At 36.8% G+C, this 26,872-nt stretch overlaps 1 protein-coding gene across 1 annotated transcript in view; it reads left to right on the forward strand.

The window, feature by feature from the left end:
* The window catches only part of EPHA6 (EPH receptor A6), a 971,878-nt gene that overhangs the window by 72,530 nt on the left and 872,476 nt on the right, over positions 1-26,872 (forward strand). Inside the window, exon 2 of the mRNA XM_068985421.1 lies at positions 3,762-3,826. Coding sequence (XP_068841522.1) covers positions 3,762-3,826 — 65 coding nt within the window. The remainder of the gene's footprint in view (positions 1-3,761; positions 3,827-26,872) is intronic.

Here is a 26,872-nt window from a genome sequence, read left to right on the forward strand (position 1 = left end):
GAATGTGTGATAAAACTACTTTTGTGGGTCAAATTTTTTTTCTAGTAAATTTTATTTCATGTAGTGAAAAAGATAACTGGCTAGTTAAAACAGCAATGAGATACTATTGTACATCTGTTAGAATGCCTTAAAAAAAAAAAAAAAAAAGAAAAGAAAATTGAACAGTACCAAGTTCTGGTAAAGATGTAGAACAATTGGAAAATCATACATTCTACTAAAGGGAATGTAAAACTACACAGCCATTTTGGAAACCAGTTTGATGGTTTCTTTAAAAATAAACATTCTTTATGTAATTCAGTAATTAATATTTACAATGGAGAAATGAAAACTTCGGTTTGTATAAAAATCTGTACATGAAAATTCATCAGCTAGGGAATACCATTCTATATAATACTTTTCAGCAATAAAAAGGGACTGAGTGTTCAACTGTATATACTGATACACACAGTGACATAAATGAATCTCAAATGTGTTATGCTGAGTGAAAGAAAGCAGGCTCAAAACACATCATATGATTTCATCCTATGTATGATTTCAGTCATTCACCATTCTGGGAAAGTGAAAATCAAGGGACAGAAGTCAGATGAATGGTTTCTGGGGATTATTGAGGGGACTGGATTTACCATAAAGGATCACATGGGAAATTTTGGTGGTGATGGAAATATTCTATAGCTTGATTGTAGTGGTAGTTATATGATATTGGAGTTTGTCACAATTCCTAGAAATTCTCATTTAAATAGGCTGAATTTTATTATAAGTAAATCATACCTCAGTAAACCTAACTTAAAAAAAAGGAAAAAGTGGGGGCCTATAAAATTAAAAAAAAAATGAAGAGAACAAGACCTCATTGTAATGTATGGACTTATTTAGATCTTGATTTTCTGTTAAAATAAGTTGGGACCATAGGAATATTGAACACTGACTGGATATTTGATGATATTAATTAAAACATACTTTTATAGTAATGGATTGAGATATTATAGTTATATTAAGAGGAATCTTTATCTTAGATATACATACTGAAATTTTTACAGATGAAATTAGATGATTACTAGAATTTGCTTCAAAGAAATCTTGCAGTAAGAGTAGGTATGCAAGTATAGATGAAATAAGATTGGCTATAGGTTTGTAACGATTGAGGCAGGGTAATTAATACAATGAGAGTTCATTGTACTGTTTTCTCCACATTTTAAAGTATTTGAGAATTTTGCATAATTAAAATTAATTAAATGATTGCAGCTCAGTTTTACAAATATATGCTTAGTGAATATATTGGAAGAATATACTCAATGAGCATGTAGAGTTTATCCCAGAACTTTAAGCAGGGTTTCATACTAAAAGTCAATAAAGTATACAGTCATTCAAATAAAAAATAAAATCACAGAATCCTTACCATAAACACCAAACAACAGATGGCCAATAACACATTTCCAATGGCACTTTTTTAAACAACTAAAAACCCTCCACTTTCTTAGCTAGATAAAATAAAACTTGAGATACCAAAGCACTGTTTCTTACTGTTTGGTCCACGACCTTACTGGGGATTTGGTGATAGAAGTTAAAAATATGGGTCGTATGTGAAGCTGGAACTCCCAATACTTTGGCCACCTGATGTAAAGAACTGACTCATTGGAAAAGACCCTGATGCTGGGAAAAACTGAAGGCAGGAGGAGAAGGGGACAACAGAGAATGAGGTGGTTGGATGGTATTACTGACTCGATGGACATGAGTTTAAGCAAGCTCTAAGTGTTGGTGATGGACAGGGAAGCCTGGCGTGCTGTACTCCTTTGGGCCGCAAAGAGTCGGACACAACTGAGCGACTGAACTGAACACATTAACTTGATGGAAACACTACCAAAATACTTCCCAGTTGATCTCCATTTATCTTTCTAGACTCATTTCTGTCCTCTTAATTCCCCTAAATATTTTCCACTCCTACTTCCCACTCCAGCAACTGAGAACTAATTTAATTATATCTCAGTGACTTTAGAGAAGGTATTCTAAAATAAATCTGTTTCTCAGCACATGTGATTGAAGACCCCTTTGTCATAGCCCAGACCAAATTGCATTTCCTTTATGAAATCATCTCAGACCTCCATGCCAGGCTTTTTGTTGTTGTTATTCAGCTGCTAAGTCATGTTTGACTCTGAAACCCCATGGACTGCAGCATTCCAGGCTTCCCTGTCCTTCACTATCTCCCAGAGTTTGCTCAAACTCATATCTATTGTATTGATGATGCCATCCAACCATCTCATCCTCGGTTGTCCCTTTCTCCTCCCGCCTTCACTCTTTCCCAGCATCATTGTCTTTTCCAGTGAATCAGTTCTTTGCATCAAGTGGCCAAAGTATTGGAGCTTCAGCTTTAGCACCAGTCCTTTCAAAGAATATTCAGAGTTGACTTCCTTTAGGATTCATTGGTTTGATCTCCTTGCAGTCCAAGTGACTCTCAAGGGTCTTCTCCAGCACCACAGTTTGAAAGCATCAATTCTTGGGTGCTCTACCTTCTTTAAGGCCCAACTCTCATATCCATTCAGCCTATGCCTGATTTAATTGTTAAGCTATTGTGTAGTCTACAACTTTAGAATTTAAGAGAATATGTCCTGATTATTTGTTTTTATGTCTTCCCAACCAGATTATGAGTTACTTTTGGTCAGGGAAAAAGGTATATGTTTTTTGTTTTGGCTTTTACTTCCTTTAGCAGTAAGTATACTAGCACATACAATAAAAATGTAATCCATGCTTTAAAGATATGTTTATTCAAAATGGGTTGCCAATCATATAGAAGAAAATATACAGACCTGCTTTAAAATTTTTCTTTCTTTAATATGGTAAAAAAAAAAAGACTATTTTTATAAATGAGAGGGAAAGCAAAGGTAGTCATTTCACTGTTGGTCTGCACAGTGGCCCCATACTCACATGGGGCAAGGACAGAGCAAAGGAAGGAGCAGATCACTCCAGATTGGTAGGTGACAGGTTTAATAAGTAGTCTTATATGTACAAGACTTGTCTTATGCAGCTGCCAAACAAGTAGGCCTCTGCACTTGACCACCAGAGTCCTAGAGGTCTCAACAGGGTTTAGTCATATGCACAGTACAGATGGTTTCAGCAGCACCTTACCCTCTCAAGGCTCTGCCCTTAGAATGGCTACTGCTGTAGGAATGATAGGCAGAGTGTACATTCTAAGGACAAGCGAGGAGCTCAAGAGCCTCCCATCCATTGGTAAGGTCCTGCTTATGGGCCATCTGGTGGTTGTAGTCTTGCTTACCTCTTCCAACATTTATCATTTTTACTAAAGATGACTGTGTTAGTTCTGTTATTCCATTTCATTTAGTGTTATTAAACACATGTTTCTTATTTTAAAATTAATATGTGACTACCACATTCATTTTATATTTACCTTGTGGCTCAGCTGGTAAAGAATCCACCAGCAATGTGGGAGACCCGGGTTTGATCCCTGGGTTGGAAAGATCCCCTGGAGAAGGGAACAGCTACCCACTCCCGTATTCTGGCCTGGAGAATTCCATGGACTGTATAGTCCCTGGCATCGCAAAGAGTCAGACACAACTGAGTGACTTTCACTTTCAATATTATTATATATTAAGCTTTAGTATTTATAAATAATTTTATGTAAGTCATGCAACTTATTAAAGCTAATTCAAGGAATAATAGTAAAGGTAGTTGATAGTGATTTAAATAACTAGTTTCTATTTACATCAATTAAGTTCATGCAAGAAATTTTTTTGTTGTTTATTTGATTCCAGTTGTGTTGCTTGATACAACAACTGTGCTGGGAGAGCTAGGATGGAAAACATATCCATTAAATGGGGTAAGTTTAAATATCTTTCAAAATTGTTATTCTGCTGGGTTTTAGGGTGTATTATAATAGTTAAAATTGTTCAGTGTTTTAAGTATGAATTTTAGCATAAAACTTAAATCCTATGGAAAAGATTAAAATACAATTAGAACTGGTAATCAGTGGAATGATATATAAAAATGCTTTCTTCTAAATTAGTAATTGTTCTTTAATATATTGTTTATATATAGTAGTATTACAATAGTGCCCATATAAATATTTTCTTTAAAAATAAATGTTTTCTGTGTATATGTTAAATTTGGTAAACTCATTGAATATTTATATATAAACAACTTTAGATTATCATAACATAAGTCAATTTTACAGATATCATTTGGTGTTCATTAGGAAATATGAATCTTCTAAAGTAGTGTATATCTTTTGAACTTTTCAAAAAGATACATTATGGTTAGATTTTTGTTAGCAGAGTGTAGTTGCTTTTGAAAGGCCTATAAGGATGTATAATTTACTAAGTACAGTTTTGCGGGTATTGACATCATTTTAGCTATGGTTGTACTTGACTTTTTACATGTTTTGATATATTTTGCCTCATTTTCACATTCAGTTTATTTCTACATTTTTTATTTCAAGCTAAAATAAAAGGGTGCTTTGTGATTCTTTTTACCTTGATTTTGTCTGTTTGCAACAATGGAGGCAGTCAGTTGTTTCTAGATACACTTGGATTAGCTTTTCTTCCTTTTCTTAGAAACTGTATTTTTCTCATTCATGACATTCTTCCTGATACTATTCTACATTGCTTTTTTCTGTTATATTTACAAATTTAAATCTTAAAGGGGAAGTTGACCCAAAATTGTTTTGTTTTTAGAATCATTAAAATAATGCTATTTGAGTTTGACCTTTATGTCAGGAGTTATTCAACAGTCATTCATAAAATTTTTATTTTCAAATAAAAATTCCTGTAAGAGTTTGATCTTCTTTGTTTAACAGGTTTTTTGTTTCTTTAGATTTGTTTGTTTATAGCCTGTGATTTTATTGTTTCTAAAGTTTTAATAGAGTTATTGTCAAGCCATTTCTGAGAATGTATCTTTTAAACTAAGATTATGCTTGTACCTTCATTATCTTATTTTCATTAAAATGAATATACATCAGTATTCATTGAATGTAGTTAGTATGTTATATTAATCACAGTTACTTTGAAGTGAATAAAGCTTCTTTTCCAGAATATCTTTCCAAGATATATATCTTTTTCTCAGTAGATGAAGTAACTTATAAAGACTTACAAATGATTAAGTAGTCTATAAGCCCCACTTTTTCATTTTCTGAATAAAATGACAAACAATTTTAGCTGTCATACTATCACTGATTTTATGTAATCATAGCCAAAGAATCATATAAGGAACAGTAGGAGTTGTGCCCCTGCTCTGGTGATTGTGTTTGGCTTGATCACATGGCTGCCTTTCTTAATGCAAACTGGTAACCAGGAGACATAGGGACTTACAGAGTTACAAATAAACTCACTACTATCATTCTTGTAATGATTTTGTCATAGGTGTTATGAATTGGGAATTTTTCTATGTCTGGTTTATTATATAAAGAGAGGGCAGAGTTGTCTGAAAAATTATGTTTATTTCATAGTTTTCTATTTGCCAGACATTGCTCTGAGAATTTTATATCCTTTTATTTTTCACAATGGCCCTATGAAGTTTGTCTTAGTTCCATTTCCCTGTGGGAGAAACCCAGTATTAAGGAGAATAAGGAACAGAAGATACCAAGAATTTATAGGCCAGGTAGTGAGTGATGTGCTTCAATACGTGCTGCATTATTTCTGACTCTAGTGCCTGTATACTTATGATGGCCCTGCAAACAGAGGAGGATTGGAAACTGTAAAAAGTACACCCGTGGTGGATTCATGTCAATGTACGGCAAAACCAATACAGTATTGCAAAGTAAAATAAAGTAAAAATAAAATTAAAAAAAAAAAACCAGTTACTTATGTGTGCAAATTGCATAATTGATTCAGATTTTTTTATCCCCTTGATAAACATACTGTTAAACTGAAATGTGCATTTTGGGCACCAACCAAGAATGAGCAGGAAAAGAGAGAAAGAAGAAGGAAAGGAAACTACAGTAGAAAATAAATATGATAGAATAAGGTAGCAAAGGAAAAGATGGTTAAAAATTCATTGAGCATTTACCACATGCTAGGCTTTGTTCAAAGCACTTTACTCACATGAGTCCTAGAAATCAAGCATAAATTTTCTCTATTGAAAGATGTGAACCTGAGGTACTTTAAATAACTTCTACATGATCACAGAGCGAGGAAGTAATTCAGCAAAATTTCTAAGCCAAACATATTTAAATCTTCACATGTATCTGTGGTCATTTCACAGCTCAGTGCTTTTTATTTAAGATTCTGCCAAGTAAAGATAAAGGGCAATGACCAATACATATAGACTACAGAGGGAAAGTAACACAAGGATTCAGACATTTAAAAGCAACCTGAATACTCAATTACCTTGGGATATCACTGATGGGATAGTCTATATTACTTTTAGATTATCATCCAGAAAATAATGCATATATAGACAATGTCAGTGGTAGGACATCGGGAAATTGGAGCACTTGGAAATATTTGTAAGAGATATGGATGCAGCTTCATGAATTAGAGAAAATAAAGGTGAATCAAGGGAAATAGTAAAATGGATAGATGACATTAGTAAATTTTAAAGAATACACAACTTAAGTTTCTCTTTTAATGAAGAGAATAGGTTACTGACAAGAATAGAGCTTTCAGTTCAGTCGATCAGTCATGTCTGACTCCTGCAACCCCATGGACTACAGCATGCCAGGCTTCCCTTGTCCATCCCCAACTCCTGGAGCTTGCTCAAACTCATGTCCATCACTTTGGTGATGCCATCCAACCATCTCATCATCTGTTGTCCCCTTGTCCTCCTGCCTTCAGTCTTTTCCAGCATCAGGGTCTTTTCCAGTGAGTTGGTTCTTCATATCAAGTAGCCAAAATATTGGAGTTTCAGCTTCAGCATCAGTCTTCCAATGACTATTCAGGACCGATTTCCTTTAGGACTGACTGGTTTGATCTCTGTGCAGTCTAAGGGACTCTCAAGAGTCTTCTCCAACACCACAGTTCAAAAGCATCACTTCTTCAGCACTCAGCTTTCTTTATAGTCCAACTCTCACATACATACATGACTACTGGAAGAACCATAGCTTTGACTAGATGGGCCTTTGTTGGCAAAGTGGTATATCTGCTTTTTAATATGCTGTCTAGCTTGGTCAAAACTTTTCCTCCAAGGAAAAATGTCCTAATTTCATGGCTGCAGTCACCATCTGCAGTGATATTGGAGCCCCCAAAAATAAAGTTTCTGACTGTTTCCATTGTTTCCCCATCCATTTGCCAGGAAGTGATGGGACCAGATGCCATGATCTTAGTTTTCTGAATGTTGAGTTTTAAGCCAACTTTTTCACTCTTTAACTTTCATCAAGAGGCTCTTTAGTTCTTCACTTTCTGCCTTTAGGGTGTTGTCACCTGTGTATCTGAGGTTATTGATATTTCTCCTGGCAGTCTTGATTCCAGCTTGTGTGTCATCCAGCTAGGCATTCTGCAAGAATAGAGCTTTACTTGGTGCTATTTATAGGTTAAAACAAGTGACGAGATAAGCAGAAAAGATGGAAAAACTTTGAGCCATGGTAATTTGAATGGCCATTTTAACTAAAGTTGCCTTTTCTCAGAGATACTACTTAAGTTGGTTTTACAAATATGTAAAGACAACTAGATGATGTATTTGACAATCTTTTGACATAAAGCATATCTGGTGTTTTTCTGAATAAAGTATTTCCTAGGAATAACTTTTAAATTGATAAGATTTTCTTCATATTAAGAAATATTTTTGAAATCATATAAAATATGTGACTTAGTAAATTATCTCATACTGGTTTTATTTTTTATTCTTTTATTTTTTTAACTTAAAATGCCCTTTTTACCCATAGTAACATACTGACTGATGTAGTTACAATAGTAGGCATTCATTTTGTGCCTGTAAAGAAAACCATTTCAGGTTATTTGAATAAAACTTCAGCACCATTGGTTAGCAAATATGAAAAATAGATGAGTAATCTCAAGCAAATGATTCGTTAGGCTTTCAAAAATGAAAAGAAAATATATTTATTCTGAAATGCTTGTCAACTCATTTTTGCCAACATTGAAATATACTTTTAAAAAAGTCATGTCCTGAATTCTAACAAGTTGCTATTTTACATTCTGGGTGTTAGGTACTCTTTTGAAGTTTAGAAATAATGTCTTCACAGTCTTAATGCCAGTGAGAGTATCTTCAGGTAATTCTCAGTATTGTTTTGTGAAAAAACAATAAAGGGAGGAATGAATTCTGGTCAAGAAAAATTGGTTGTAGGAAGTAACATATCAGTAACATATCAGCCCTTTCTTATACATTGAAGGAATCATAGGTGGGCTGGAAGAGATGGTAGAAGCACCTTTTAGGAAAAGAGAATGACTTGAAGACAGGCACACTATTCTTAAATGTGTGCATTAGATTTTAGAAATGTTAAGAATATTTTGTGTGGCTGAAGGAAAGAGATGTGGTGGATAGTGAGTGAAAGCTACTTAGTCTTGTCTGACTTTTTGCCACCCCATGGACTATACAGCCCATGGAATTCTCCAGGCCAGAATACTGGAGTGGGTAGTTCACTTCTCCCGGGCATCTTCTGAACCCAGGTAACAAACCCAGGTCTCCCGCATTGTGGATGGACTCTCTACCAGCTGAGCCACAAGGAAAGCCCAAGAATACTGGAGTGAGTTGCCTATCCCTTATCCAGGGGATCTTCCAGACCCAGGGATCCAAATGGAGTCTCCTGCATTGCAGGTGGATTCTTTACCAGCTGAGCTACCAGGGAAGCCATTTACATAAACTTTCTAAAATATAAAATGACAGTATGAAGCAGTGTGACAGGTTTCCTCTGTCACTTATAAACTGGTTTAGAAGCAATCCCCAGAATTCTAGTAATGCTGTGGAAATATTACCATTTTAATTTGCAGCCAGGATAAGCTGCATTCAGCTAGGAGCCAAGGGATCTAAGTTCTAGTTGCCATCTTGCACCATGTGATCCTGAATACTCTCAAATTCTGAAATCAGAAGCCTCATGACAAAAGGAAAGGGGGTGAATCAGGCCCTCTTAAATATCCTTTCCACTTCTGTACTTTGTAATTCTGTGAAATCAGAGTAGCATGTCCCAGGCTGTTTGGGATCAGGGATTTGAGAACCTAAGTTCATGTATAGTACTTGTAATCTTCATACTTCTTTATTGAGTCCTGTTTTTATTACATGTATTTCCACATTCTGTGTATTTAAGTATATTTAAATAGTCTCTCCATCATTAGCAATAAAAAATGTTTCCCAAGAATGTACTTTCCGTCTAGCTGTATCGTAGAAGACTTTGACTTTCAGTGTCTGAATTGATTTCTATATTGTGTATCTCAACCCCAGTAAGTAGAAATAAAAGTAGAAGCTTTCTGAATTCTCTTGAACAGTCAAAAATTATTTAAGCTTTCTTTTGTTTAAGACAATAATATGAATACTTGGAAGAAAAAATTGTCAGGAAATAATGTTCAAAATATAGGCTTCATCGATATGTTGAGAACAGAGTGAAACTGAATAATTGTACTTAGATAGAATGGGAAAGACTAGAGATCTCTTCAAGAAAATTAGAGATACCAGGTGAATATTTCATGCAAAGATGGTCTCAATAAAGGACAGAAATGGTATGGACGTAACAGAAGCAGAAGATATTAAGAAGAGGTGGCAAGAATACACAGAAGAACTGTACAAAAAATATGTTCACAACCCGGATAATCACTATAGTGTGATCACTCATCAAGAGCCAGACATCCTGGAATGTGAAGTCAAGTGGGCCTTAGAAAGCATCACCACGAACAAAGCTAGTGGAGGTGATGGAATTCCAGTTGAGCTATTTCAAATCCTGAAAAATGAAGCTGTGAAAGTGCTGCACTTAATATGCCAACAAATTTGGAAAACTCAGCAATGGCCACAGGAATGGAAAAGGTCAGTTTTCATTCCAATCGCAAAGAAAGGCAATGCCAAAGATGGCCCAAACTACCACACAATTGCACTCATCTCACATGCTAGTAAAGTAATGCTCAAAATTCTCCAAGCCAGGCTTCAGCAATACGTGAACTGTAAACTTCCAGATGTTCAAGCTGGTTTTAGAAAAGACAGAGGAACCAGAGATCAAATTGCCTACATCTGCTGGATCATGGAAAAAGCAAGAGAGTTCCAGAAAAACATCTGCTTCTGCTTTATTGACTATGCCAAAGCCTTTGACTGTGTGGATCACAATAAACTGTGGAAAATTCTGAAAGAGATGGGAATACCAGACCACCTGACCTGCCTCATGAGAAATCTATATGCAGGTCAGGAAGCAACAGTTAGAACTGGATATGGAACAACAGACTGGTTCCAATTAGGAAAAGGAGTACATCAAGGCTGTATATTGTCATGATGCAGAGTACATCATGAGAAACGCTGGGCTGGAAGAAGCACAAGCTGGAATCAAGATTGCTGGGAGAAATATCAATCACCTCAGATATGCAGATGATACCACCCTTTTGGCAGAAAGGGAAGAGGAACGGAAAAGCCTCTTGATGAAAGTGAAAGAGGAGAGTGAAAAATTTGGCCTAAAGCTCAACATTCAGAAAACGAAGATCATGGCATTCGGTCCCATCACTTCTTGGGAAATAGATGGGGAAACAGTGGAAACAGTGTCAGACTTTATCTTTTTGGGCTCCAAAATCACTGCAGATGGTGACTGCAGCCATGAAATTAAAGACGCTTACTCCTTGGAAGAAAAGTTATGACCAACCTAGATAGCATATTGAAAAGCAGAGACATTACTTTGCCAACTAAGGTCCGTCTAGTCAAGGCTATGGTTTTTCCTGTGGTCATGTATGGGTGTGAGAGTTGGACTGTGAAGAAGGCTGAGCGCCGAAGAATTGATGCTTTTGAACTGTGGTTTTGGAGAAGACTCTTGAGAGTCCCTTGGACTGCAATGAGATCCAACCAGTCCATTCTAAAAGAGATCAGCCCTGGGATTCCTTTGGAAGGAATGATGCTAAAGATGAAACTCCAGTTCTTTGGCCACCTCTTGCGAAGAGTTCACTCATTGGAAAAGACTCTGATGCTCAGAGGGATTGAGGGCAAGAGGAGAAGGGGACAACAGAGGATGAGATGGCTGGATGGCATCACTGACTCGATGGACGTGAGTCTGAGTGAACTCCGGGAGTTGGTGATGGACAGGAAGGCCTGGCGTGCTGCAATTCGTGGGGTCGCAAAGAGTTGGACACAACTGAGCGACAGAACTGAACTGAACTTTTATAGAGAATAGAGCTTGGTTTTAGAAAAGAATGAATACATCAGTGAATTGGGGAACTAGTGGTTATGATTCTTAACACTGTGCTGTCACTGTCTGATGTTAAGTGTTTTATATCTACATAATTAAAATCTGTTAATAATTTTATCCTGTAAATGTCCTTTCTATCCTTTGTCTGTCAGTATGCTACAGTAAGATTGTAAAATGATGATCTGTTAGAGTAGCTAACAGAGTGCCATGATAATCAGTGAAAGAATGCTACATGAATAAAAATTTTGTGCAGCACCATAGAAGTAACCTGAATACAATCAAAGTGTTTTCAGAAATATTAAGTGTAGGCAGATGCCCTGGAGTTTCTACTTTCTATTAGTAACTAATAACTGGTTAATACCAAATTTTACTATGTGCAAAACTGAAGAAGCTATTTCAATTTTGAAAGTCTCCTGAGAGGGAGACAAATCGTTTTTAAGAATTCATGTTATTTAAATGCTAATGAGAGAAAAGAAACACAAAAGACATAGCTCATGCAATAACTTTGTACAAAATAAGCAATTAAAAAATATGTATCTCGTGAGTTCTCATAATCTGAAAATGTATGAAATAAAATTATATAAATTTTCTTGACACATTAACTCTCAGGTTTACTCCTTTTCTTTGATGCTTTTATTTACTCAATTTATTTTTAACAAATAAACCCGTAGATGAAAAGGAATACAATAAGAGGATATTTTAGTTAAGTTTGACATTCAAATCCTTAATACCCTTTATATATCAGTCCCTGTTCAGTGCCACACAACAGTAGGAGTTTGTCATATTGGGGCATCTTGTCTCAATATTAACTCTTATTAATAGAAAGTAACTGCTATTAACCAGAAAAATAAAAAGTCTTTCATGATTAAAACCTTATATTATTTTCCTTGAGACTTAGTCATTATATTTGATACTTCTTAAACTTTAATGGGCTTCCCTGGTGGCTCAGAGATTAAAGCATCTGCCTGCAATGCAGGAGACCTAAGTTCGATCCCTGGGTTGGGAAGATCCCCTGGAGAAGGAAATGACAGCCCACTCCAGTATTCTTGCCTGGAGAATCCCATGGACGGAGGAGCCTGGTGGGCTACAGTCCATGGGGTCACAAAGAGTCCGACATGACTGAGCGACTTCACTTTTCAAACTTTAATAGCCATGTGGCTTTTTTGTTTTAATACTATAATTGAAAAGGTAATTTTTTTGGGTAGCCACATTATGGCTATTAAAGGTATACATACTTAATAAAACCTGATAGTTAAAGCATAATATTTTATAATATAATTCCATAAAATAGTATACAATTTAAGCCTAAGATTATATATACTTAATGTGGATGGAAAAAATAGATTTTTAAGCATTCTGTTGACTCACCTGAAATATTTTCACCATTTATTTTTATTTATAGTAATATTTTTAGTGAGGAAATGAAATATTTGCTTGTTCTGGATTTTTTTCCCCACTCTCCTCTTTTGGTTACTACTGTATACATATAGATCAGATTTAGTTTACAAGGCTGAATGGACACAGATTTATGCACTTCAGTATTCAAAATCCAACTTCCCTTTCAAAAGTAAAGTAAGCTTTAACAAAGTTTTAAGAGAAAACTGAATGTTAGTAGGAAGAAAAAGTGCTATTGGATAGTAAGCTGCATTTTATATTGACTATGACAGAGATTGGAAAACTTTCTCAGATGCCAAACATTGGTTTAAAATGTATATTGTATGTATTTCATACACGCGTGACATAGATGATCATTAGAGTTTGAATAATGTAAGGCCATAGAAGATATGTGATCTTATATGTTAAATATAGTATTAAATCTGTTACATTAACTCTGAGATAGGAAAATAGGGATAAGTCATTCATGCCTAGATGAAAGCTATGAGTGAACCTAGCATTTCAATTACTAATGATTCATATATTGAAAAAAAATTAATGATTTTTATAATAAAAGAGGCTTATATTACAATTAAACTGTGTAAAAACATAGTTTATCCCATATATCAGATCCTATTATTTTCTAATATCATTGTTCCTAAGTTGAAAAATCAAAGTAGAATGTGTTGGCAATAGAGAATAGAATATCTAATAGTTAATTTATGCATTTCATATAGGAAGAACCAATTTATTATAGGACCTGATTTTAGTGCTGCATTTTTTGTACATTTTATATTACATTTAAATTATCCAAAACTACATGTATGTGTTTGAATTCTGAGAATGTAAGCTTTAGTGATAATTTAATGTTAAAAATGGATGTCAGTTACTCTTCTCAAACCTCATACCTAAATAGTTTTTTTCTCTGAGAAACTTAACAATGTATATGGTACTTTTCTAAATGTCTATCAAACTAATTTCAATCATATTGTTTCACATTTGAAAGAAATTGCTTTTCAGTTTCAAAAGTTTCCATTGTCCTAGCCTGGCACTCAGAGATTCTTGCCTCAGTTATTCCCAGTCTGCTAATGAGCCACTTAGAGGCATTCTTCATTTTCCATTATATTGTTCTTGATCATTACCATTACTGTTTGATTTGTTCTTAGGATTTCCATCTCTTTGCTTATTACATTATCCCTCTTTTCTTTCCTGTTGTCTAAGTTACCACTAAAGCCCTTAGCATATTAACCATAGATTTTAATAATTCCTGGTTTGATAATTTGAACATTTGTGCCATGCCTGACTCTGGTTCTGATGTTTTTTCTCTTTAAACAGTGATTTTTTTCTGTCAGTACGTCTTTTAAATTTTAATTAAAAGGTGGACATGATATCTGGGTAAAGGGAATTAAGGTAACTAGGCCTTTAGTAGAGTAGTGGTAATGTGTGGGGAAAAGGAAAGTATAGTCCTATAATTAAGTCTGAGTCTTTTTGGTGAGCCTGTACCGCTGGACTATGAAGTTTACCAAGGCTTCTCAATTTTCTTTTCCCTCATTAAGTGGACAGGATGGCTAGAGGGAGCTAAAGCTGGGTTTCTCCCTCCCCTACACAGAAGTCTGGAACTGTTTAAAGCTGGATATTTTCCTTTCCTCGAGTAGGTTAGACTCTGTTAAAACGCCAGATCCCAGCAGGCAGTTAGGGCCCTGGTAAAGTACTTTCTCCTCAGGGCAGGCCTTGTTAAGAAGAGCCAAATGATCTGATATATTTCAAAGGGATTAATTTACATTTTCAACTATTATCCATATTGTATAGTTAGAAGTGGCTGAAACCTTTGTTTATAGAGTTTCACAAATTATGATTGTGCTTAATTTTTCTACCTTCTGGTTTTATACAAAGAACTTTCTGAATTTTTCACTTTCTCGTCACTTCAGTCACTACTGGTAGTAGATGGTTTTATTTTTAACTCCATTTAATCTAAAAATGAATCAAGCTTATATGCCTTTGATTGTGTAACATTACTACTGTTATTCTATTAATAAAGCAGGACTTCAGAGTTTCTCGTGACGCAGTTTGAATAGCAGATCATGACACACCCAAGAGCGTGTCAAAATTTAACTCCACATATCTTGACTTCATAGGAGACCTGATAAAATCCTCCCCCAAAACATTCAAATTATTGTAATGAGTCCACACTAAGAACTGTACTTAAGCATTTATATATTTTTCATTTAATCCAAATAATATCTATGTGAAGTATTATTAGCACCATTTTACAAATGAAAAAAAAACTGAACCTGAGAAAAGTTATATCACCTGCCCAAGTGTCTGGTGACATTTAGCTGGTACTAAAACCAGGATCACTTAGTCTCAAAGCCAGGATTGTTAGCCATTCAGTGTACCATGAATTGATTTTCAACATTGTCATTGGTGCTATGGAGAATGTAAAATAATCTATACATTTACTCAAGTGCAGTCTTAACCTAGTTATAGTGTTATTACAATGATACAGATTTTGTGTCAAAAGATATGTGGTTATTGGAAAGTGCTAAAACATAGATTCAGAGAAGGCAATGGCACCCCACTCCAGTACTCTTGCCTGGAAAATCCCATGGATGGAGGAGCCTGGTAGGCTGCCATGGGGTCACTAAGGGCCAGACATGACTGAGCGACTTCCCTTTCACTTTTCACTTGCATGCGTTGGAGAAGGAAATGGCAACCCACTCCAGTGTTTTCGCCTGGAGAATCCCAGGGACGGGGGAGCCTGGTAGGCTGCCGTCTGTGGGGCTGCACGGAGTTGAACACGACTGAAGCAACTTAGCAGCAGCAGCAGCAAAACATAGATTAACTCATCTTTGAAGGGCAAAGGATATCCCAAAGCTAAAAGTGGTTAATTATTAAGTATAGTCATTTAGTCAGTGGCATAACAATATTTGGTGCCTGTTTATATTTACATTTTTTTTTCTCTTAGAAAAGGACTAAAGAAATATTCCTCTAGTATATTTCTTTGGAGACTATTCTTTCATGTTTCATTGTTATTAACTACATCTTACATGTATTTGTTATTGACTGTAAGTTAAAGAGTAAAATATAGAGTTCAGTTTAGTCACTCAGTCATGTCCGACTCTTTGCAACCCTATGGACTGCAGCACACAAGGCTTCCTTGTCCATCACCAACTCCCTGAGCTTGTTCAAACTCATGTCCATCGAGTCAGTGATGCCATCCAACCATCTCATCCTTTGTCCTCCCCTTCTCCTCCTGCCTTAAATCTTTCCCAGCATCAGGAATTTTTTTCCAATGAGTCAGTTCTTCGCATCAAGTGGCCAAAGTATTGGAGTTTCAGCTTGAGCATCAGTCTTTCCAATGAGTATTAAGGACTGATTCCCTTTAGGATTGACTGGTTAGATCTCCTTGCGGTCCAAGGGACTCTCAAGAGTCTTCTCCAACACCACAGTTCAAAAGCATCGATTCTTTGGTTCTCAGCTTCTTTATAGTCCAACTCTCACATCCTTACATGACTACTGGAAAAACTATAGCTTTGGCTAGACAGACCTTTGTTGGCAAAGTAATGTCTCTGCTTTTTAATATGCTGTCTAGGTTGATCATAGGTTTTCTTCCAAGGAGCAAGCATCTTTTAATTTCATGGTTGCAGTCACCACCTGCAGTGATTTTGGAGCCCCTCAAAATAAAAGTCTGCCATTATTTCCATTGTTTTCCCATGTATTTGCCATGAAGTGACTGTGGTGTTGGAGAAGACTCTTGAGAGTCCCTTGGACTGCATGGAGATCCAATCAGTTCATTCTGAAGGAGATCAGCCCTGATTTCTTTGGAAGGAATGATGCTAAAGCTGAAGCTCCAGTACTTTGGCCACCTCATGCGAAGAGTTGACTCATTGGAAAAGACTCTGATGCTGGGAGGGATTGGGGGCGGGAGGAAAAGGGGATGACAGAGGATGAGATGGCTGGATGGCATCACTGACTCAATGGACATGAATCTGAGTGAACTCCAGGAGTTGGTGATGGACAGGGAGGCCTGGTGTGCTGCGATTCATGGGGTCGCAAAGAGTCGGACACAACTGAATGACTGAACTGAACTGAAATGATGGGGCCAGATGCCCATAAAATATAGTGTAGTCCAACCCCAAATCCAAAACTCCCTTATCAAAATAAGTATATTAGAAGTGTTACAGACATTAGATAACACAATTAGATAAATGTTGTTTAGTTGCTAATTCTTGACTCTTTTGTAACCCTATTGACTGTAGCCCACCAGGCTTATCCCTCCATGTAATTTCTGAGGCAAGAATACTGGAGTGGGTTGCCATTTCTTTCCCCAAAAGGATCTTTCCCACTCAGGGATCGAACCTGCATCTCCTGCACTGGTAGGTGGATTCTTTACCACTGAGCCCTCTAGGAAACCCAGAGATATTTTAGAGTTTGTCCTTCTCATGCCATCTTCTAAGTAAATTAACCAAGAGGCATATTGAGGAGTCTCCACTATGGTTAGTGCTTGGATGCCATAATCCCTCAACTGTAACTTAATGAGACAAAGGTAGACACCTGATCAAAGACACCCAATTAATGGCTTATCAGCTACCTGTCACCTCTCACATATGTTTTCCATAAATGGCTAAATCAATCACATTGTTTTTTAAGAATTTAGGGTTTCTAAGTTCAGAGCTGAAGAGAATTGCAATCAGAAACTTCTGCCATAAAGATACACTTAAAAGATTCATGCATGAAACAGTAGAGCAGAGGAGTTCTGATAAACCAAAGTCATGTGCAAGTAAATGTTCTAAGAGAGTGGAAAACAAAATAAAACAGCAGTTAAAGGGCAACCAGTCAGTAGTAAGAGGAGCATGGAGAACATAGCACATGCAGAGAAAAATCATGAGAAAACAACAGAGTGGGGTAGTCAGTACTCCTGGAGCTGACTAGGTTGCTGCTAAATCTCCAAGCCTAGTTCTTTAATATTCTTAAAATAAATCATATTTGCATGAGTTACCAAATTGTAAAGGCAGATTGTAAACTTGATGATGATGATGATGACTACAATGATGACAGGAGGAAAAATAGGAGACAGCAGTATATTAAATTCAACCAAGAAATGTGAAAAGCCATGGAAGTAGGGTTCCTTGTGGAGAATACAGGAACATGAGTCATACAGAGCAATAGGCCCTCTTTTATCAACTCTTGCGTGGGTAAATGACCTCCCTTGCATGCAAGCAATTGGGGAAACAGGTGAATAAATATTATTCATTAGAGTCCATATATTTTTAAATATTTAATACCTGAGTAACCATGAGATGTGCAACTTTTCTCTGCACTATCTCAGAATATTCCTTCCTGTATAACAATCCCTGCAAGTAAGTAAGTAAATGGATTTCTGCCTTGTTTTCACCAGTTTAATGAACGTGTATTGGATAGTGATGAAATTAATTCCACGGGAAGGTGGGGGAAATAAGAGAAAAAGCAGGTAACAAAAAATTAAGAAATCAGATGTGAAATTATTTTCTGACATCTGTGAATTTGTAATTAGCTTCATATTCTCAGGGCAACTGAAAAATAAGTATATATGCTATTCATTTTCCAGTATCTCCATTGTTCTTTAATGTGTAGCCTTAAGGGTGTCTTCTTATAAACACATCTGTTTTAAAAGATATGGTTTACTTTAATCCAGCTACCTTTGATTTACATAATGTAGTCTTTTCTTTATTCTATTTATTTTTGCATTGTTATTTATAAAACTTTACCTTAGTTTGCTATTTCTAAGAGAAGTTTCCAGTTGTCCTTTTAAAATGAATTCCTAAATTATATATTCCAAGCTAAGGTTCTGGTCTGAATTTGGCAATACGGACTTCCTGATCTTAGCCACAGTCAGCTCATGGTCTTGTTTTTGCTGACTGTATATAGCTGCAAAGAATATAATCAATCTGATTTCAGTGTTGACCATCTGGTGATGTCCATGTGTAGAGTCTTCTCTTGTGTTGTTGGAAGAGGGTGTGTGCTATGACCAGTGCATTTTCTTGCCAAAACTCTGTTAGTCTTTGCCCTGCTTCATTCCATATTCCAAGTCCAAATTTGCCTGTTACTCCAGGTGTTTCTTGACTTCCTACTTTTCCATTCCAGTCCCCTATAATGAAGACGACATCTTTTTTGGGTTTTAGTTCTACAAGGTCTTGTAGGTCTTCATAGAACCATTCAGGTTCTGCTTCTTCAGCATTACTTGTTGGGGCATAGACTTGGATTATGGTGATATTGAATGGTTTGCCTTGGAAACGAACAGAGATCATTCTGTCGTTTTTGAGATTGCATCCAAGTACTGCATTTCAGACTCTTGTTGACCATGATGGCTACTCCATTTCTTCTGAGGGATTCCTGCCCACAGTAGTAGATATAATGGTCATCTGAGTTAAATTCACCCATTTCAGTCCATTTTATTTTTATTTTTATTTTTTTTATATAACAATGGTTAACAGTTTATTTAATACTTGAAGTGTTTTCAGTAGCACTTTGGGGGGCGGGGGTGGGTACTGTTGCCAGGGAACAAAAAAGAAGCTATCATAGAGATAACCTTGGAGAAATAATGACTTCCACTGTGTATGTAAATCTCCCTCACATCACTGAGTTTTTTTTTTTTTAAATTTTAAAATCTTTAATTCTTACATGTGTTCCCAAACATGAACCCCCCTCCCACCTCCCTCCCCATAACATCTCTGTGGGTCATCCCCATTCACCAGCCCCAAGCATGCTGTATCCTGCGTCAGACATAGACTGGCGATTCAATTCTTACATGATAGTATACATGATAGAATGCCATTCTCCCAAATCATCCCACCCTCTCCCTCTCCCTCTGAGACCAAAAGTCCGTTATACACAGCTGTGTCTTTTTTCCTGTCTTGCATACAGGGTCGTCATTGCCATCTTTCTAAATTCCATATATATGTGTTAGTATACTGTATTGGTGTTTTTCTTTCTGGCTTACTTCACTCTGTATAATCGGCTCCAGTTTCATCCATCTCATCAGAACTGATTCAAATGAATTCTTTTTAACGGCTGAGTAATACTCCATTGTGTATATGTACCACTGCTTTCTTATCCATTCATCTGCTGATGGACATCTAGGTTGTTTCCATGTCCTGGCTATTATAAACAGTGCTGCGATGAACATTGGGGTACATGTGTCTCTTTCTATTCTGGTTTCCTCGGTGTGTATGCCCAGCAGTGGGATTGCTGGGTCATAAGGTAGTTCTATTTGCAATTTTTTAAGGAATCTCCACACTGTTCTCCATAGTGGCTGTACTAGTTTGCATTCCCACCAACAGTGTAGGAGGGTTCCCTTTTCTCCACACCCTCTCCAGCATTTATTGCTTGCAGATTTTTGGATCGCAGCCATTCTGACTGGTGTGAAGTGGTACCTCATTGTGGTTTTGATTTGCATTTCTCTAATAATGAGTGATGTTGAGCATCTTTTCATGTGTTTGTTAGCCATCTGTATGTCTTCTTTGGAGAAATGTCTATTTAGTTCTTTGGCCCATTTTTTGATTGGGTCGTTTATTTTTCTGGAATTGAGCTGCAGGAGTTGCTTGTATATTTTTGAGATTAGTTGTTTGTCAGTTGCTTTATTTGCTATTATTTTCTCCCATTCAGAAGGCTGTCTTTTCACCTTGCTTATAGTTTCCTTTGTTGTGCAGAAGCTTTTAATTTTAATTAGATCCCATTTGTTTATTTTTGGTTTTATTTCCAGAATTCTGGGAGGTGGATCATAGAGGATCCTGCTGTGATTTATGTCGGAGAGTGTTTTGCCTATGTTCTCCTCTAGGAGTTTTATAGTTTCAAGTCTTACATTTAGATCTTTAATCCATTTTGAGTTTATTTTTGTGTGCGGTGTTAGAAAGTGATCTAGTTTCACCGCTACTATTCAACATAGTTCTGGAAGTTTTGGCCACAGCAATCAGAGCAGAAAAAGAAATAAAAGGAATCCAAATTGGAAAAGAAGAAGTAAAACTCTCACTGTTTGCAGATGACATGATCCTCTACATGGAAAACCCTAAAGACTCCACCAGAAAATTACTAGAGTTCATCAATGAATATAGTAAAGTTGCAGGATATAAAATCAACACACAGAAATCCCTTGCATTCCTATACACTAATAATGAGAAAGTAGAAAAAGAAATTAAGGAAACAATTCCATTCACCATTGCAATGAAAAGAATAAAATACTTAGGAATATATCTACCCAAAGAAACTAAAGACCTATATATAGAAAACTATAAAACATTGATGAAAGAAATCAAAGAGGACACTAATAGAAAAGAAATATACCATGTTCATGGATTGGAAGAATCAATATAGTGAAAATGAGTATACTACCCAAAGCAATTTACAAATTCAGTGCAATCCCTATCAAGCTACCAGCCATATTTTTCACAGAACTAGAACAAATAATTTCAAGATTTGTATGGAAATACAAAAAACCTCAAATTGCCAAAGCAATCTTGAGAAAGAAGAATGGAACTGGAGGAATCAACTTGCCTGACTTCAGGCTCTACTACAAAGCCACAGTCATCAAAACAGTATGGTACTGGCACAAAGACAGAAATATAGATCAATGGAACAAAATAGAAAGCCCAGAGATCAATCCACACACATATGGACAGCTTATCTTTGACAAAGGAGGCAAGAATATACAATGGAGTAAAGACAATCTCTTTAACAAGTGGTGCTGGGAAAACTGGTCAACCACTTGTAAAAGAATGAAACTAGATCACTTTCAGTCCATTTTAGTTCACTGATTCCTAGAATATCGACGTTCACTCTTTCCATCTCCTGTTTCAGCACTTCCAATTTGCTTTGATTCATGGACATGACATTCTAGGTTCCTATGCAATATTGCTCTTTATGGCATCAGACCTTGTTTCTATCACCATCACATCCACAGCTGGGTATTGTTTTAGCTTTGGCTTAATCTCTTCACTCTTTCTGGAGTTATTTCTCCACTGGTCTTCAGTAGCATATTGGGCACCTACTGACCTGGAGAGTTCCTCGTTCAGTATCCTATTATTTTGCCTTTTCATACTGTTCATGGGGTTCTTAAGGCAAAAATACTGAAGTGGTTTGCCATTCCCTTCTCCAGTGGACCACATTCTGTCAGACCTGTCCAAAATGACACGCCCGTCTTGGGTTGCCCCACGGGCATGGCTTAGTTTCATTGAGTTAGACAAGGCTGTGGTCCTAGTGTGATTAGACTGACTAGTTTTCTGTGAGTGTGGTTTCAGTGTGTCTGCCCTCTGATGCCCTCTTGCAACACCACCATGGAAAAGAAATGCAAAAAAGCAAAATGGCTCTCTGAGGAGGCCTTACAAATAGCTGTGAAAAGAAGAGAAGTGAAAAGCAAAGTAGAAAAGGAAAGATATAAGCATCTGAATGTGGAGTTCCAAAGAATAGCAAGAAGAGATAAGAAAGCCTTCTTCAGCAATCAATGCAAAGAAATAGAGGAAAACAACAGAATGGGAAAGGCAAGAGATCACTTCAATAAAATTAGAGATACCAAGGGAACATTTCATGCAAAGATGGCCTTGATAAAGGACAGAAATGGTATGAACCTAACAGAAGCAGAAGATATTAAGAAGAGGTGGCAAGAATACACAGAAGAACTGCACAAAAAAGATGTTCACGACCCGGATAATCACGATCCTGTGATCACTCCTCTAGAGCCAGACATCCTGGAATGTGAAGTCAAGTGGGCCTTAGAAAGCATCACTACGAACAAAGCTAGTAGAGTAGATGGAATTCCAGTGGAGCTACTTCAAATCCTGAAAGATAACGCTGTGAAAGTGCTATACTCAATATGCCAGCAAGTTTAGAAAACTCAGCAGTGGCCACAGGACTGGAAAAGGTCAGTTTTCATTCCAATCTCAAAGAAAGGCAATGCCAAAGAATGCTCAAACTATCACACAATTGTACTCATCTCACATGCTAGTAAAGTAATGCTCAAAATTCTCCAGGCCAGGCTTCAATAATATGTGAACCGTGAACTTCTGATGTTCAAGCTGGTTTTAGAAAAAGCAGAGGAACCAGAGATCAAATTGCCAACATCCACTGGATCAGTGAAAAAGCAGGAGAGTTCCAGAAAAACATCTATTTCTGCTTTATTGACTATGCCAAAACCTTTGACTGTGTGATTACGATAAACTGCAGAATATTCTGAGAGAAATGGGAATACCAGAGCACCTAACCTGCCTCTTGAGAAATCTGTATTCAGGTCAGGAAGCAACAGTTAGAAATAGACATGGAACAAGAGACTGGTTCCAATTAGGAAAAGGAGTGTGTCAAGACTGTATATTGTCACCTTGCTTATTTAACTTATATGCAGAGTACATCATGAGAAACGCTAGATTGGAAGAAACACAAGCTAGAATCAAGATTGCCAGGAGAAATATCAATAACCTCAGATATGCAGATGATACCACCCTTATGGCAGAAAGTGAAGAGGAACTAAAAAGCCTCTTATTGAAAGTGAAAGAGGAGAGTGAAAAAGTTGGCTTAAAGCTCAACATTCAGAAAATGAAGATCATGGCATCTAGTCCCATCACTTCATGGGAAATAGATGGGGAAACAGTGGAAACGGTATCAGACTTTATTTTTTGGGGCTCCAAAATCACTGCAGATGGTGACTACAGCCATGAAATTAAAAGACGCTTACTCCTTGGAAAAAAAGTTTTAACCAACCTAGATAGCATATTCAAAAGCAGAGACATTAATTTGCCAACAAAGGTCTGTCTAGTCAAGGCTATGGTTTTTCCTGTGGTCATGTATGGATATGAGAGTTGGACTGTGAAGAAAGCTGAGCACTGAAAAATTGATGCTTTTGAACTGTGGTTTTGGAGAAGACTCTTGAGAGCCCGTGGACTGCAAGGAGGTCCAACCAGTCCATTCTAAAGGAGATCACTCCTGGATGTTCTTTGGAAGGAATGATGCTAAAGCTGAAACTCCAGTCCTTTGGCCACCTCATGCGAAGAGTTGACTCATTGGAAAAGACTCTGATGCTGGGAGGGATTGCGGGCAGGAGGAGATGGGGACGACAGAGGATGAGATGGCTGGGTGGCATCACCAACTCGATGGACATGAGTTTGTGTGAACACCAAGTGTTGGTGATGGACAGGGAGGCCTGGCATGCTGCGATTCATGGGGTTGCCAAGAGTCAGAAACGACTGAGCAACTGAACTGAACTGAAACTAGACGAAACATCGTAGGCTACATATTTTTATAAGTTTAGTTATATTTTAAGTGATTGACTAACTGTATTACCTATGACCAGTTATGGTGGTTTAGTTACTAAGTGGTGTCCGACTCTTATGACCCCATGGACTGTAGCCCACCAGGCTCCTCTATCCATGGGATTTTCCCAGCAAGAATACTGGAGTTGAATGTCATTTTCTTCTCCAGGGGATCTTACTGACCCTGGGATTGAACTCCGGTCTCCCTGTACTGCAGGCCGATTCTCTAACTGAGCTACCAAGGGAAGTTCCATGACCAGTTACCAAATTCTATTTATTCTACCTCCTAAAGCTCTTTCAAATCAGTCTTTATCACTAATGCATCAGTTTGGCTTCCCCAAATTATCATGATTGTGTTTTAACGTGCCCACTTACTTTGGGTCTTCTTTGCCCCTTTCCAACCATCCTTCATCTTGTTGCCAAAACTGATCACCTAAAGTGAAGACCTAACCATGGCCCTATTCTGCCTAATCCCTGCTTCCGTTACCTATATCATTTAACCTATGGCCCACAATTTCCTCTGTTTTATTTTCAGCCACTCTACCTTCTACTTTTTTGTGAGACTTTCATAGTTTCTTTCGTGTAATTTGTTTCCTCTTTTCTCTGAATATAAGACAATGCTGTTGAATTTATCTGGAAAGTACTCTTGCCAACTCCCACCTTCTCTGGCTTTCATATATATATGAAATGGATACACTATACATCATGCATATATATTTATGTATATATACATACATACATATATATTTTTTAAGACACAGCAGATTTTCTGTCTTTTATGAGAACTCTTATACAGCCAAAGGTTGAATTCAGAAACTTTTCTGAAGATACCAGGGACTCAGTGCATACTCAGAGCCATACCCTTATGGCTCAGCATTTATCTCATGATATTGAAATATCTGTCTCTTACTAGATTTTTAACTGTTGGAAGAATGGATTGGGTGTGTCACTTTGAGTTAGTGAATGCCATATGACAAATGTTCAGTAAAAGTTGGTTGAATAGCTAAACAGATGTACAAGTGATAAATTTTTTTTAACATACATATTGGTTAAAGGTTTATTATGCAGCTCCCAGTGATGCTGGAACAATTTGTTATTGACTTTGGGCATAATCAGATGTGACAAAAAGACCAAATGATTTTGAAAATTTAACTCTCTTATTCAAGATTAGTTTTGAGTGCAAGTAAAACACTGTATACCTTTACTTTCATTTTTGTATTTCACACAATCCATTTATCTTCTTATTATCCTTTTTCTCACTAAAATTGATATTGAAAGGTGAGTGGGAAAGATATTTACCTATGAAATAAAAAGACAATAAAAGACCTTATAAGCTATTTAAGCAACACCAATCAAGACATAATACCCTTCCAAAGAATTAATGATCAGTTTAGAAGGGTTGATGATCTGAATCACATCTGGGAAATATTAACCCCAGATGGTTATTGGTACTGTACCTTGTTATTAAGATGAAAATAAGAAATGAACCATATGGATTTTTAATGGTTGATAGATGGACTGAAAACTTTAGAGAATTTATACTAACCAGTTGAGCTTTCAAAAAGCATAGGTCATTGTTAAATGTTAAATAGGTTCTGTACTCTGTATTCCATGCAATTAGTATTTTTTATCTAATGTACCACAGTAAGCAAATTAGCTTCTTCTTAAAGTGGCTTGACTTTATTTTAACAAGAAAACAAAACAAAACCAAAAAAAATGTTGTGTTCATAAATGTAATGCTTAGCTTAACTTAGTCTTCATCTCCTTCCTGATTAGATACCAATATATACAACAGTGGGTTTCCCTCATAACTCAGTTGGTAAAGAATCCACCTGCAATGAAGGAGACCCTGGTTCGATTCCTGGGTTGGGAAGATCCTCTGGAGATGGGATAGGCTACCCACTCCAGTATCCTTGGGAAACCCTTATGGCTCAGCTGGTAAAGAATCCTCCTGCAATGCAGGAGACCTGGGTTTGATCCCTGTTTTAGGAAGATCCCTGGAGAAGGGAAAAGCTTCCCACTCCAGTATTCTGGCCTGAAGAATTCCATGGAGTATGTAGTCCAGGGGGTCACAAAGAGTAGGGCACACTGAGTGACTTTCACTTTCACAACACATTCACATGAGTACACCTAACTGCTAGGGAGGTGGAAAATATAAGTGATTCTGGGAAGAAGAGAAAATGGACTTTAGGTGAATAAACTAAATTGCCAGTCATGAGACAATATTCATTCTCCTTTTTTTTTTTTTTAAGCTCTCATTAACAGAACCTTAATTTTGAACAAGTACTATATCCAACTAAAAAACCCTCAGTTTCGAGTGTATTTTGCAGTTGTTGTTTAGTCCTTAAGTCAGGTCCTACTCTTGTGACCCCATGGGCTGTAGCCCTCTAGCCTCTTCTCTCGCCTGGGATTTCCCAGGCGAGAATACTGGAGCTAGTTGCCATTTCTTTCTCCAGGGAATCTTCTTACCCAAGTCTTCTGCATTGGTAGGCAGACTATTTACAGCTGAGCCACCAGGGGAAGATCATTAGTTGTGACCAAAATACTATTCTAGCTGATAAGATGTAAATGGAGGTGTTTTGTGGAATTCCCAGGAAAGTTACTTAAAATGAGCTCTGTCAAATAGAAGTCAGCTTTTTGCTGTCTAGAATCAGATAGAATGTCTTAGAGTTTCAGCAGACACCTTGAATCCTGAGGAGAAATTGAGGATAAGATTGTATGCTAGGATGATAGAGTTGCATATTGTACAGTCATTAAAACTCATGTGTGGTATTAACTTCAATAGCATTAGAATATTGTCCTATATAATATTCAGTTCAGTTCAGTTCAGTTCAGTTGCTCAGTCGTGTCCGACTCTTTGCAACCCCATGAATCGTAGCATGCCAGGCCTTCCTGTCCATTAAGTGAAGTAAAGAGCAAAACATTTCTAATCTTTATTTATAAAATGTGTATGCTGTAATAA

Source organism: Capricornis sumatraensis, chromosome 1, assembly GCF_032405125.1.
Source record: "Capricornis sumatraensis isolate serow.1 chromosome 1, serow.2, whole genome shotgun sequence".
Classification (NCBI taxonomy): Eukaryota; Metazoa; Chordata; class Mammalia; order Artiodactyla; family Bovidae; genus Capricornis; species Capricornis sumatraensis.